We start from the raw sequence: 14,145 nt of genomic DNA on the forward strand, positions 1-14,145 counted from the left end.
CCTGCTCTAAACCAAAGTTTTTACCTGCTTTTAGATTTCCTTTTAGGTTTTGGGTATTAGCTAGACCAGAGATCTGCAAACTTGATCAGTAAAAGCCACCTTTGCCACTTTCAATCCATTAAAATCGGTCTGCAGACAGATTTTAATGTCTAAACTTTACAATGAGAAGCTCTTAAAGTTGTTAGTAGACTATAGTTTTGACTTATAAAACTGGATCGATGCATTGATAACATTGCATTTAGAAGTTCAAAGGTGACTATTGATACCCGTAGGTAGATTTTTGTGCAGCAGGAGAGGGAGTCTGACAGTACATGCAGATATTTTAAAAGGCAGGACAGTAAAATAACAGTTGTGATACAAACATAGCTGGGTGCTCACAGGCTCACTGACAGGTTAAAGAGTGAATAAATAAATGGAAGGAACCGCTACAATACCACTATGAAGACTTGTTGAAAATATGATAAAGAAGGTACAATACATAGATAAAAAATCAGGTTGAACTTCATTACATAAGACCCAAGAGTAAAGTGCTTTCAGTACTGATTTAGAAGGGAAATGGCAGCAGCTGCTCCTGCAGCGGCTCGTCTTAAGTTTCGGGGCTTTAAATCTCCGTCCAGATGCCAGGAACTGGAACTGTCTGGCCAGGGGATGAAGTCATTATTAGAAATGGCGCTTACGGTTTTAAATAGCTATTTTAATATGTTTTTAAATTGTGTTGACACGTTTAAGTCTCTTTTTAACTTTTCTACTGGTGTTCCTGATTTTGACATTTTTTGGGGCTTTGACCTTGGTTGTTTTTGACATTCCAGCTGCTGTTTCTTTAAGCCTTTTCTAACTATTTTGTGTATATATTTGCTTTATATCTTTACTAGTTGTCTTAGCCATTTGAACAGTTTTCTCTTTTTTTCCCAAGTTGTTTTGGGCACTTTAAATCGTTTGAGGCAGAGTGTGATGGGCTGAGGATGAGGATGTGGAGGTAGAGTTTAGGATGTGGTGACAGTGGAGCATCTTTGGAGGAGGGAGACAGGGGACGCCATCTTGTTTGTTTTAGTGAAAAAGGGAGGGAGGAGGAGGAGGAGGAGGAAAACATCGAGCAGCAGCAGCAGCAGCAGCGACACCGGCAGAGGAGCACAGAACGCGGCTCGGCGGTGAGTCTTTCCCGGTCTATGTGAAGGTGGTGCTCGGTACATCAGGGATGCAGAGACACGCGGGCTTTAGAGGGATTGACAGCGGCTAATCGTTAGCCACTGTCACCTGTCTGCCCGGAGCGTCATGAAGCTCACTGCGGCGCGAGCGTCATGAAAAACCGCGCTAAAGGGAACGAGCTCGCCCTGTTGCCATGGCAAACGACTCCTTTCTGTTTAGAGAAGATAACATAGGCGCGTGCATTGCATTTTAAAGTCCTGCAACGACATCTTCTTTTTTCTTTTTATGGATATATATATATATATATGTAGAATAAATGTGCACCTGATACATAAATGCTCCGATTAACACCTCACCTTCACACCTAATGTAAATAAGCAGACACCAGGAGTAACAAAGAAAACAGGATGTGCGTTAACATTTATATAAATAAAACAAGTCATTGAGTGCAGGAATAACATTTAGCATGAAAATTGCTATAAAATCTGCAGTTTGCATGTTCTCTCTGCGCAGGTGATATAGTGGTCATGTTTCAATTGGAAGGTCGCGGGTTCGACCCCCGTGTGTGTGTGCGTGTGCGTGTGTGTGTGTGTGTGTGTGTGTGTCTCGGTCAGAGTAACATTCACTCACTGGCTCCAAATATTAGATAAACTTTATTAGTCCAGGATTTGACCTCATCTGCCTTCGGAACTGTCGTCATTTTTCAGCTATAGATCAATATTGATCTTCTTTGTGACTCGTCCAACCAGTTCATCCATTCACCTGTAACTTCGAGCATCAACAAGGCATCTCAGCCAAAGGTGTCAGTCATCAGGGAGGGAAAAGCTGCTGATAAGAGAGAGAGGAAAAAAATCATCAGGGACAAAGAGAGCAGTGGGAAACGATGTAGACAGACAGAACCAGCAGATGGCGGTAATGCAACTTTATGGATGCTTCCTGTCGTTAAACACAAAAGAAGAGGAGAAGAACTTGGACTGTTGCCATACCGAGCCATGGTTTAGAGAATTCTCAATCAATTTGCCTCCTGCTGGTATTAACTAGACAAACATCTGCATCATGAAAGCTCCCACACGACAATGAGCGGATCTGTTACGCTCTGTTTTACTACATCTGAGTCCTGATTTCAATTCTGTGTTTTTGTCTTTGTCCTGTTTTGTTTTGTTTTTCCCCTCCAGGCCCGACGCCTCCCCCCTTCCCCCTTTCCCTGGTGGTGAGGAGGCGCCGAGACGATGTTTTATGCCCACTTTGTCCTTAGCAAACGAGGGCCGCCGGCCAAAATCTGGCTGGCGGCCCACTGGGACAAGAAGCTGACCAAGGCACACGTGTTTGAGTGCAATCTGGAGAGCAGCGTGGAGAGCATCATCTCACCAAAGGTCATTTCCTTTCACTGCTCGCTCCTAACGGCTTTAAAACAGCTTGTTGTGTTTGTTGAACTGTACATGGGATGCCAACGGTTCAAGAGGATGGCTTTGTATTGAATCATCGCCTTGTGATTTCATTTGATTCAGGTGAAAATGGCTTTAAGGACGTCGGGTCATCTCCTGCTGGGGGTGGTGAGGATCTACCACAGAAAGGCCAAGTACCTGCTGGCAGATTGTAACGAGGCCTTCATCAAGATCAAGATGGCGTTTCGACCAGGTTGGAAACACTAAATCAGTCATTGGATTCCCTGAAGCGGTTGGGAAGAGTCGGTGGAGAGGCTCATGCTCTGTCTGTGTGACGTTTTAGGTGTGGTGGATCTTCCAGAGGAGAACAGAGAGGCGGCGTACAATGCCATCACCCTACCGGAGGAGTTCCACGACTTTGACCAACCGCTGCCAGACTTGGAGTGAGTCCTGTTTATTCCTGACGGGGAAATTCCAGCAGGAAAATACTTCTTTTTTGTTTGTTTATTTCCAGTCGGCAAAATATAAAGCCACTACGACTTGCTGCTTTAGATATTGTTTTTTTTAGCAAGGAGAGGAGTCATAGCCCACGTGGTTGAGGTAGAAAGAATATTTCAACTCCAGGAACACTTCAGGCCATGGTTGATACACACACTATTTTCATATTCATAATGTCATCCACGCTTGTCCTCTGACTGCACGTTTAACCCATTCTAATTTTAAGAATCCCTGAAAGGTCGCCGCACCGATCCCACGGAAAGGCAACAAATGGGCTTTCAGGCTGCTGGTAAATTCAGAATTCCTGACGGTGCTTCTGTGTCTTTTGTGCAGCGACATTGACGTGGCTCAGCAGTTCAACTTGAACCAGAGCAGAGTGGAGGAGATCACCATGAGAGAGGAGGTGGGAAACCTCAACCTGCTGCAGGACAATGACTTTGGTGAGCGTCTTCACTTCTCTTTATTTGACCATATTATTCTATATATTTTTGGGGTCATTTGAAACAGTTTGAATAACCATTTTACTCATTAGCCTCAGCTTTGCCATGTCACAGTATATTTCATTATGTTGTCTGGCGCAGCTGACTTTGGAATGGACGACCGGGAGATGATGCGAGAGGAGAGCGCCTTCGAGGTGGAGATCATGGGAGCGTCAGCCTCCAACCTGCTGCTGGAGGCGGAGGGCGGAGCTAACCCGATGGCCGACAAGTCCAACCATCTGGAGTACGACGACCAGTACAAGGACGACTTCGGAGACAACCCCATGGAGAGCCACGAGGGAGGAATGCTGGGTAAGATCTGGCGGTGTCGCACACCGTCAAACGTTTTTGTTTTTAGAACCCGAGAAATGAAACACGACACGTCAATCCTACTCATGTAATGTGCAGTGGACAAGCTGCTGAGTAACGAGGATGGAGGCGGCATCTTCGACGACCCTCCTGCCATCACACAGAGCGTCATGATGCCTCAGGACCACGGAGACGACGAGGACGACTTCGATGCCCTCTCAGGTCAGCCGCACTCAGCCGGGCTCCACAGTGTGGCGCAGACTCATTGTTGTCTATAATGCAGAAGACTGACCGAGCTGTTATTAATGTTAAACATTAATGTTTTCCTCACTGTGTGGCGTTAGCCGGAGCCCCGGACAGCCCGGATTCCGGTCCGACAGAGCCTCTGCCCACCATGGCCGACCAGGCAGAACAAACCAACCTGGTTCACAACGAGGAGGAAACCTTCGCTCTGGAGCCCATCGACATCACAGGCAGCTGCTTTTCCTGTTTCCCAACGGCTCGTTTTCTCATCCCGCTCAACGCAGCGTCTTCTAACTTTAGTCTGAACATCGGTCTCAACTTCAGGAGGACGATCTTCTGACTGGCTTTGGAGCGAAGAAACTTTCATCATTAGAAAAAGAAATAAATCTGAAATAGAACAAATATACAAGAGGGAAAACTTAGTTTAGAAAGGAATGAAAGTTTGGCCAAACATAAAACATCAAACCAGAATACAATGATCAAAACCGTCATGACATCTGAAGCTCAACATTTACTGTTTTGGACCAAACATTTATATTTTCCTGAAGATTAATAATAAGAATAATAATTATAATTATTATCCTCTGACTGGTTCCTGATGTTTCGTGCTCGTTGCAGTGAAGGAAACCAAGGCGAAGCGTAAGAGGAAGCTGATTGTGGACAGCGTGAAGGAGCTGGATAGTAAAACCATCCGGGCGCAGCTCTCCGACTACTCGGACATCGTCACCACGTTGGATCTGGCTCCTCCCACCAAGAAGCTGATGATGTGGAAGGAGACCGGGGGCGTGGAGAAGCTCTTCTCCCTCCCGGCTCAGCCCCTGTGGAACGCCCGGCTGCTGAAGGTGAGTTTTCAACGGACGCAGTTCCACGCGGCCACTCGTGCTCTCGTCACGCCCTCATTTCTTCTCGTGTGCAGATGTTTACAAGATGCCTCACGCCGCTGGTACCCGACGAGCTGAGGAAGAGGAGGAAGGGCGGAGAGGCCGACAGTCTGGATGAGTTCCTGAAGGATCTGGAGAACCCGGAGGTGCCCAGAGAGGAAACCGCCGGACAGCAACAGAAAGACATCATGGGTGAGAGAATGGATCTGTGTGTGTAGATTCACGTCACACAAAGTGTGAGTTTACTTTAGTGAAATGGCTTTAAGGTGAAGTTTTATTCCTCCTGTGTTGATTGACTGACCTTTGCAGGGCTGATAAGATGCAAACGTACAAATGCAAGAGAGAAGAATAGTGAAAAACAGGCAGCATGCATGATGAGATGACAAATTGTTCTAATTCACAGTGAAAACAACCCACTTGGTGTTAAGCTTCATTAATTAATTAATTAACAGTTTTTCTGCATTCGAACACCAAACCCGGTTCAGATTCCCCAATAAACCCTTTTGAAGAGTTCAGAAACAAAGCGAGTACACGATGACAGGAATCGTGTGAGGATTGTCTTCCAGACCAGACCATCATGGAGGAGGCCAGCGTTCTGCAGACGTCGGCTGTGGAGGGGAGCAGGACGACGCTGGACGAGGCCGCCATGCCGCCTCCTTCCTCCCAGAGGAGCTTAAAACGCAAAGCGCAGGACACGGAGCCGGCTCTGCCCGTGAGTACAGCCCTCCTGCCACTGACCGACACCAGAATCATGTTGTAATGCTTTCATGATTTTCATTTATCCACCTTTCTGATTGGCTGTAGCCACTGAACTGTACTGCTGTGACCTCTGACCTCCCGCCCTCCAGATGGGAGCCTTGGACCAGCTGCAGCAGCAGGAGTCTGAGGTATCTGCTGCGTCCCAGCAGCTGGAGACAGCCAGCGTGGATCTGCCTCCGGAGGAAAGCACCACCAACATCAGCCAGCTGATTGATTTGGACCTGCTGGTGGACAAGGACAAGAAGAAGAACGACGACGACTCTGACGACGAGGTGAGACGGAGATCCACACACTGCTTCTCCATGACTCATTGACACAGATACATCCATCATCTATACATCTCTCTCTCTCTCTCTCTCTCTCTCTCTCTCTCTCTCTCTCTCTCTCTATATAAAATTAGTTTAGAATTTTTTTTTTTATTGAATTTAAAAGTTTATTTCGGACATGTGGGCACAAATGAAATTATTATAACAACAAAAATACAACAGAGCAAACATAACAGAGCAAAGTAAATATTTATTTATGTTTTTATAAAGAGACTAAATGCAATTCAAATTGCCATACAGGTGATTTGAGACATTAAAGGCAAAACATTTTTAAATGTCATTGCACATATAGAAATCTACACATGTATGTCTATGTTTTCTATATGTGCACATTCATAGAAACACTGGTGTGTGTGTGTGCGCGCGTGTGTGTGTGTGTGTGTGTGTGTGTGTGTGTGTGTGTGTGTGTGTGTGTGTGTGTGTGTGTGTGTGTGTGTGTGTGTGTGTGTGTGTGTGTGTGTGTGTGTGTGTGTGTGTGTGTGTGTATGCGTATGCGTGTGCATGTGTGTGTGTGTGTGTGTGTGTATGTGTGTCAGGAGGAGGAGGTGCAGGGAGGAGATCAGGACCAGGAGGAGAGGAGGTGGAACAAAAGAACCCAGCAGATGCTTCATGGCCTCCAGGTACTGAAGTGAAGTTTACAGTTTCTGAACTTACAAAAGTTCAGTTGTATTTATTGAATTTACTGTTTCACGTTGTTTAGTGGCGGATGTTTGTGGTTGTTGGAGAAATGGATGTTTTCTAACGTCTTATGTAATAGTGAGACGTGCAGTGAAACACTAACTACTTTCACCAGTAGAAGAACCAATGTCTCCGCCATCTTTGATGAGTCCAACACAAGTTTTCAGATCAAAACCCACCACGACCAATCAGATCTCCCCGTCCTGACTGCCTGTCTCCCCCCCAACAGAGGGTGATGGCCAAAACAGGCGCCCAGTCGGTCAGCCTGCTGGATCTCTGCAGGAACAACAACCGAAAGCAGGCGGCGGCCAAGTTTTACAGCTTCCTGGTGCTGAAGAAGCAGCAGGCGGTGGAGCTGGTCCAGGAGGAGCCGTACAGCGACATCGTAGCCACGCCCGGCCCTCGCTTCCACATCATCTGAGAGAAGCGCTCCGAGGAAGCTCCGCCGTCAGGCCGGTCTGCTCATCTTAACAGTTATTCACCTGAATCATGTGGTGCTTTCGTGTCGGGCAGTGTGAGGGGGGGAAGAAAGGTGACTTGGCTTCGTAAAGAAGATCGCAACTCCAAACAATATCCACTTTAATACCGAGTTATGTTTTTTTTAATGAAATGTCTTTTAGGCCTCGTTCTTCCCTCATTCTCTGCCTATTTTATTTATTTATTTATTTTAGACTTTATAGAAAAATTCATGCACTTTATGTATAAAAGCCCGTGTCCACACAGCCTTTGGTTTCTGGCTGGAAGCAGCTCTGACAGGCCTGCAGAGCCACAACTCTGAGCTCTGAGGAGGATCAGCGCGGCGCCGCAGTGGTTCGCCAGGTCTATGTAGAGTTTCCACGTTCTTCCCCAAAGCCCAGCGGCAGCAGCCATTAGCAACACGGAAAGGAAAAACGAACCACCATGTGGACACAGGCTGGACATTGTCGTTGAAGTGGCTGGTGGAAGACGCTCCGTCGCAGCATCTGGTTGTTTGGAGCTGCTGTCTCTCGCCGCTCAGTGTTACCAAAGTGAAGATTTAGTTTACAGCCGTGGGTTTGTCACTCCATCCACTCTTCTCCACCGGACGGAGAATGCGCCTGTATCCAGATTGTTTTAAAAAGAGTTTGCGCAGGTATGAGTTGTGGACTCTGCGGTTTAATGAATACAAGACTGTATTGCAGCACTTTAGGAAAAAAATTTAATAAAAATCGTATTGTTCTTACAAGCGCTGCGCTCGCGTCTCCAATCAGAAACCAATTGTCAGGATTATTTTTTTTTACGATAAAAAATTGGACCCAAATCCGTTCTGATGCAGTTTGCATGAAGCATGACGAAGCAAAGAAACGAAGCCTGCGATAAGAGTGAGACTAGAGACACATTAGAGTGAATCTGTTCTGCATGCTGGTGTGAAATATTTCCCAAGAGTGCAAATCATCAGCTGGTTTAAAGTTCATCATATCTGTCTGTCGGAGGATGTTGTTGTTCTCGAACGTCAGTTTGAAGTCTTTCTTTCGCCGCGTTACAGGACAGCGGCGGCTGGACGCCGATCATCTGGGCCGCGGAGCACAAACATGTGGACGTGATCAAATCGCTGCTGAACCGCGGCGCCGACGTCACCATCAACGATAAGGTCAGTGAAGAGACACGGGATGAAACCAGTTTTCATAATTTAACCCAGACATCAATGTCCAGATACATTTGCTTTGATTTCATAAAGTAAACGCTTATGTGAGTAGAAATAACTATCAAAACAATGAACTTTTTCAACAATAATCCTGAGTGAGATGAACATGTACAGTATTTGAGTTCTTCACCTGAGTCAAAGTTCAACCACCAGAGAAGAGGCAAGTTGTTTCTCTACTTGTGGTGTTCATTACCTAGGAACTGAAACATCTGAACAGTGTGCAAAACAAAACATTAAATACAATTACAAGAAACAACTTACTAATGCTAGAGGAAGTGAATCAAGAGAACAAACCGAAATATGGTATTTCTAAAGGATTTGAGGAAGTTGCACCACTCAGCCGAATTAAAGAAGAATTACAGTAAAGAGGCCAGGTGTGGAATGGCAACTAAAGAAGGAAAAGAGAACAGAAATAGTTTTAACCTTAATGGGAGAGAAAGCACTGATGACAAAATTAAATGAGAAAAATCACTTTGGATTAAATATTCAGACACATAATTCAAAATCATAATAGAATAAAGAGATTTTCAAATCCGCATTTTAAATCAATTTAAGTTTCTAACTTTAATTTATCCATCATAACTCAACAGTTCGTATAGTTTGTTCACAGTTAATTGTATTCTATCAGCTATTTTCAGTGTCACAACTGACGTTAACTTAATTTGTTTGTAGAATTTATTGTTCGTACGTGATCGTTGATGCAAAGCAACAACACGCTCACAGGTTTTTGAACATCATTTCTTTCTCCTCCTCAGGAGCTGAATGTGTGTCTCCACTGGGCGGCGTACGCCGGTAACGTGGATATCGCCGAGCTGGTGCTGAACGCCGGCTGCTCCCTCGCCTCAGTGAACGTACACGGAGACACGCCGCTGCACATCGCCGCCAGAGAGGGCTACCTGGAGTGCGTCACGTAAGTCGATATCACAAACAACAGCCACGTTGAAGTCGTGTAAAGAAAAGTTAGAAGCAGCATCTCAAATAAAAATAGTCAAAAACATCAACCAAGGATACTGAATCAGTGATGGAGGAGGGCATCTGCCCTTAACCTGCCCAACCCCCCCCCCCCACACACACACACACACACACACACACACACACAAACTAAAGTAAAGACAAGGAGCTGATCTACCAGCCATCTGAATAAACACAAAACACTTAAATATACATGGAGGGAAAAGCCTGGAAAAAAGTTTTTATCACTTCTGTGTACATGAAGTGTTCTTACTGTGCCTCAGCTGGTACTTCCTGTGTCACAGGTTGCCTTTCAATCACAATAGTTCTTGCCCCCCGCCGCCCCTCCCGAACTACATGGGTAACAGTTCACTTCAACAATGACGGATCCGATTAGTTTCAACATGTGTTTTGCCTCCCTGTCTCCTGTCTGCAGGTTGTTTTTGTCCAGAGGGGCAGATATAGACGTCATGAACAGGGAGGGAGACACACCGCTCTCCCTGGCCCGGGCCGACACTCCAGTGTGGGTGTCACTTCAGATCAACAGGAAGCTGCGCCGGGGAATAACCAATCGCATGCTCCGGACAGAGAGAATCATCTGCAGGTGGGTTTAGTATCTTAGGACGTTATAAATATTAGATAAAACTTGTCTAAGTACCATCGTGATCAGATGAAGGTGAATAAAATTGCTCTGATGGTCTGAAAACTAAACAGCTGTTTTCCATATCAGGCACAAGCGAGTTGTCCAGCACGATATGCTGAAATACAATTAAACTAATTAATCATGTATGAACACGTTTTCTTCACTTTTTACATTTCTGTTGTTTGATCTTCTCCCTGATGCAACTCTGTTGTTCTTAGTGACATCGCTCAGGGTTACGAGAACGTGCCAATTCCCTGTGTGAACGCCGTGGACGACGAGGGCTGTCCTTCAGACTACAAATACGTTTCAGAGAACTGTGAAACTTCAGCGATGAACATAGATCGAAATATCACACACTTACAGGTAATGTCATTGTGGCTTCACTTTTCATGCAAAGAAAAGATTTTTTTGAGGAAAGAAAGAGCAGCTGGAGCTTTTTCTTCTCTTCTTCTTGTCTTCAGCACTGCAGCTGCACGGACGACTGTTCATCCAGTAACTGTCTGTGTGGACAGCTCAGCATCCGCTGCTGGTATGACAAGGTAACGAGCTTCTCAAAAGCCACGCCATCAATGTTACTCAGATAAACCTGCTGGGGGAAAAAGACAGATACAGATCATTTGCTGGTTAGAGTCATTACTTTATTCATTGTCATTACTAGACTTGAAAGTATTAACGTTTCAAGTCTAGGGATTTTCTAAAGGGGTCCATTTTCACCACAGAAGATTTAATGTCACAAAATTTAAAAGATATTCCCATTAAGTTTTATTTTTGAATCATAAAATCTGTAGGAGACATTAAAAACGGACCGAAATCCTATTTATTTTATGATTCATAATTCACATAAATGGGTTATATTCCTCACAGGATTTCCTGCAAGTGGTCAAATATGTTGTTGAGACATCCGAGATTCTATTCATCTCTCATGGTCGAGTATACAGCATTATGCACATTGAAGAAAGAAAAAAAAAAATGCTAAAGGTACCCCAGCCTTATATGTCCGTTGTCATTTTTTTTATGGGTCGTATTTTATTAGATTACAAATTTAAAACATGCATCAGGTGATATTCGCAGTAACCTTCAGTAAGAGGTGCTTTTCTAAAGGCGAAAGGAGCAGAACGCATCCGTTCATGTCAATTTATGCAACATTTAAAGCAGAAGTGTTTTGTTATTTACACAAATGTCCTGCCTTTCTCTGCCTGTAAAGGGTGGTCAGACACTTATAGCAATAATATGTCTCCTGTACAACCAGCCATATCAAACTAATTGAAAACAGGTTCTCTCTTTTCCACTGTTCCTTTTAAGGGAACAGTGAAGCCAAAGACCAGAATTAAATGTTCACCAAAGAGATGATGTTATTCTCATATTGGTTTTTTTTGTTGTCAGGATCAGCGGCTGCTTCAAGAATTCAACAAAATTGAGCCTCCACTAATATTTGAGTGCAACATGGCGTGTTCTTGTTATCGATCGTGCAAGAACCGGGTCGTCCAGGCAGGCATCAAGTACGTGTGTCACATGACGTGTGGTTTTCTACCAACAGCAGCTGCATGAGCCCAATGGGATCAAATAGCAATACAAATAGTACAAGCACTACGATTCTAACATCATTGTACTCATCACATAATCGCTTTCCCTCGTCTCAAGTGAAATCTGTTATTATAGTTTTTTTCTTGCTGCAATCAAACATTTTAACTTGTAATTTATTACTTTTATTATTCTACGTTTCTCCGTTTTTGTTCTGTCATACTAAGTTCTATTAATTCTACCTCCCTGCATCGTCTTTAATTGTTCATTGATTTTTTGCTCTGTGGTGTGTCTTAATTGTGCAGCTAAACATTCTGAGTGGCAGAGAAGAGGCTAGAGAGAGAAAAGAAAAGAGAACGCGAGAGGGAGACGGTGAAATGTTTTTGACTTGTCATGATTTCCCCTCACTCCCCGGCAGAGTTCGTCTGCAGCTCTACAGGACAGACAAGATGGGCTGGGGAGTCCGAGCTCTGCAGGACATCCCTCAGGGAAGCTTCATCTGCGAGTAAGAAAAAAAACAACAACCCAAAAAACCTGTCCAGTATTAAGCTGCGCTCATGTGAACGGTTTGACGTCTTCCTTTCCTCCTTTACACAGATATGTTGGCGAGCTGATCTCTGATGCAGAGGCAGACGTCAGAGAAGACGACTCCTACCTGTTTGACTTGGACAACAAGGTGAAATAGATGTGATGATAAAACAGACACACTCGCCCTGGCGCCAGAACGGCTGGGCTGGTGAAGAGTTTGATCATGAACCGAAGCAGTGGTTTTCAGCTGTCGCCTCTCTCTGCTGTGCCCAGTTCATCTGAATCCGTCTCTTTCACTTCCTGTGTAGGACGGAGAGGTGTACTGCATCGACGCCCGTTACTATGGCAACATCAGCCGCTTCATCAACCACCTGTGTGACCCGAACCTCATCCCAGTACGCGTGTTCATGCTGCATCAGGACCTCCGATTCCCCCGCATCGCTTTCTTCAGCTCCAGAGACATCCTCAGTGGGCAGGAGCTGGGGTGAGACCATCACAGGCTTTAAACCTTTAGTCTTCAAAACGTTCCCACTGAATTACCACGGTTACATTCCTTTTATTAGAACATTTAATAAAAAAACTGAAACAAAAAGCATTAAACAGCTCAAAAAGACACACAATCACAATTTCCAGCATTAAGATTTCTTGGCGAATGGTAATTCTTAAATTGTTTTGTTTGAAAAGGGACACAAACTACTTAATTAAAAAAACAAAACATTAACTGAACGGACAGACTAGAGGGAAGTTGTTCTTCATCTGACACAGGGGCAGCACATTATGGTATCATGTTAAGTTTTCTCTCATAACGTATAAACTAAAAGATTAAAGTCTTTCTTACATTTTCTATTTGGTAATTATGGCCTCTGAATAAAAAATATATATATTTACAATGATTGATGAGATGAAGTCATGAAGGCCTGAGATGTCAATAATCTGAGATATATGGACAATTCACTGCTTGAATGAATTATTGTAATCACTGAGATGCACTTTGTTTACAGTTCTGTTGTACTTTGTGTCTCATCTTCTGTCCGTCTTCAGGTTCGACTACGGAGACCGGTTTTGGGACATAAAGAGCAAGTATTTCACCTGTCAGTGTGGATCAGAGAAATGCAAGCATTCGGCGGAGGCCATCGCCTTGGAGCAGAGCAGGCTGGCTCGGCTGGAGGCCTGCCCCGACTCGGGAGCTGACTGTGGGATGGCCATGCTGGGAAACTCCTGAAAACCTCACCCATGGGACATTTGGGTCAGCCTCCTCAGTTTCACATGCACACGCAACAACAGGAAGTCAAGACGAGGAGAAGGGGATCTAGTTCACTTGCTCATCTAAGGTGCTGATTTTGTTTACTTGAGACGTCGTCTATATTCCCAACAACTGCCAACTGATAAGTTACTTTATCATTTCCACTCTGATAGAGGACATGAGCCTTAACCTAACAGTTTTCTCAGTGTAGGCTGGTCTTGTGATTGTCCTCATACAGTAATGTTACTGTATCCCACCATATTCTTATGCCTTTCCGCATAAACTCTGTGCATTAGGAGCGTGCCATCAAGTACCGGTCTTGCATATATCCATTTGACACATTCTCTGTTGTGCCAACAAACAGTCATGAGTCAGCGAGCGCAGGACTCTCCAAGGACTTGAAGGATAGTGTTGTTATTGGATGATGGTTTTAGCTTCATCTTCTTTATTTTTTTATACATATTTCTTTGTTTTCACATGTAGTGTAATAAAATAACTCGTGAGTTGATCTGTGGCTTCTGGTGTTCATTCAATTATGAGTTTTGATATCAGATCTAGTGCAGCTTTCCTGTCGTCAAATGCTTTTAAAAAGTTTATTCTTTGTGTGTCGTTTGTTTTCTCTTGACAGATGTGGTGTTATATTGTAGCTGCTGTAGTTTGATCAACAGGGGGCATTCGAGGCGGGCAGTGAGGAGACCTCACTGATCAAACATGCCTCTCTCTGCCATAATTTCCATATATAAATTACGGGAAGGGCAATTTACAGATTACTGCAAACTGGTTAAACTGGTTACCTTGGTGGTATTGTGAATGTTGCAGTACCTGTTTTGTGACAGGCTATTGGCCTGTTTACATGATAAAAGGTTTTTTTGTTTTTGAGAGATGTGAATGC

General features: G+C 44.4%; 2 protein-coding genes across 3 annotated transcripts; both read left to right on the plus strand.

Moving 5' to 3' along the window:
- Nucleotides 1-1,079: 1,079 nt before the first annotated feature.
- Nucleotides 1,080-7,125, plus strand: LOC308123243 (double-strand-break repair protein rad21 homolog A-like; the record flags this gene model as incomplete). Its single annotated transcript, XM_080485640.1, has 14 exons — nucleotides 1,080-1,148; nucleotides 2,322-2,519; nucleotides 2,655-2,784; nucleotides 2,875-2,974; nucleotides 3,363-3,469; nucleotides 3,611-3,820; nucleotides 3,917-4,039; nucleotides 4,162-4,290; nucleotides 4,679-4,902; nucleotides 4,977-5,133; nucleotides 5,508-5,653; nucleotides 5,790-5,972; nucleotides 6,563-6,646; nucleotides 6,934-7,125. Exons 2-14 carry the CDS (start codon nucleotides 2,376-2,378, stop codon nucleotides 7,123-7,125), a joined length of 1,929 nt encoding a protein of 642 aa, XP_080341766.1. The 5' UTR covers nucleotides 1,080-1,148; nucleotides 2,322-2,375.
- On the plus strand, nucleotides 7,046-13,760 carry LOC308123244 (histone-lysine N-methyltransferase EHMT2-like). 2 transcript variants are annotated; one of them, XM_080485641.1, is made up of 11 exons: nucleotides 7,046-7,156; nucleotides 8,209-8,313; nucleotides 9,123-9,277; nucleotides 9,755-9,922; nucleotides 10,180-10,324; nucleotides 10,423-10,500; nucleotides 11,345-11,460; nucleotides 11,901-11,987; nucleotides 12,080-12,158; nucleotides 12,319-12,494; nucleotides 13,052-13,760. In XM_080485641.1, exons 4-11 carry the CDS (start codon nucleotides 9,789-9,791, stop codon nucleotides 13,230-13,232), a joined length of 996 nt encoding a protein of 331 aa, XP_080341767.1. In that variant the 5' UTR covers nucleotides 7,046-7,156; nucleotides 8,209-8,313; nucleotides 9,123-9,277; nucleotides 9,755-9,788; the 3' UTR covers nucleotides 13,233-13,760. The 2 variants fall into 2 exon arrangements, with proteins under 2 accessions (XP_080341767.1, XP_080341768.1); XM_080485642.1 differs by lacking the exon at nucleotides 7,046-7,156 and having other exon boundaries at nucleotides 8,162-8,313.
- The last annotated feature ends 385 nt before the right edge of the window (nucleotides 13,761-14,145 follow it).

The sequence above is a fragment of the Lipophrys pholis genome (assembly GCF_963383615.2).
Source record: "Lipophrys pholis genome assembly, chromosome: 17".
Taxonomy (NCBI): domain Eukaryota; kingdom Metazoa; phylum Chordata; class Actinopteri; order Blenniiformes; family Blenniidae; genus Lipophrys; species Lipophrys pholis.

Bases quoted from the DNA above. Each gene is read 5' to 3' on its own strand.
- LOC308123244 (XM_080485641.1), top strand. From the start codon at position 9,789: ATGAACAGGGAGGGAGACACACCGCTCTCCCTGGCCCGGGCCGACACT. The intron at 10,501-11,344 runs GTAACGAGCTTC...TTTTGTTGTCAG, and splicing joins TCCGCTGCTGGTATGACAAG to GATCAGCGGCTGCTTCAAGA. The intron at 12,495-13,051 runs GTGAGACCATCA...GTCCGTCTTCAG, and splicing joins CTCAGTGGGCAGGAGCTGGG to GTTCGACTACGGAGACCGGT.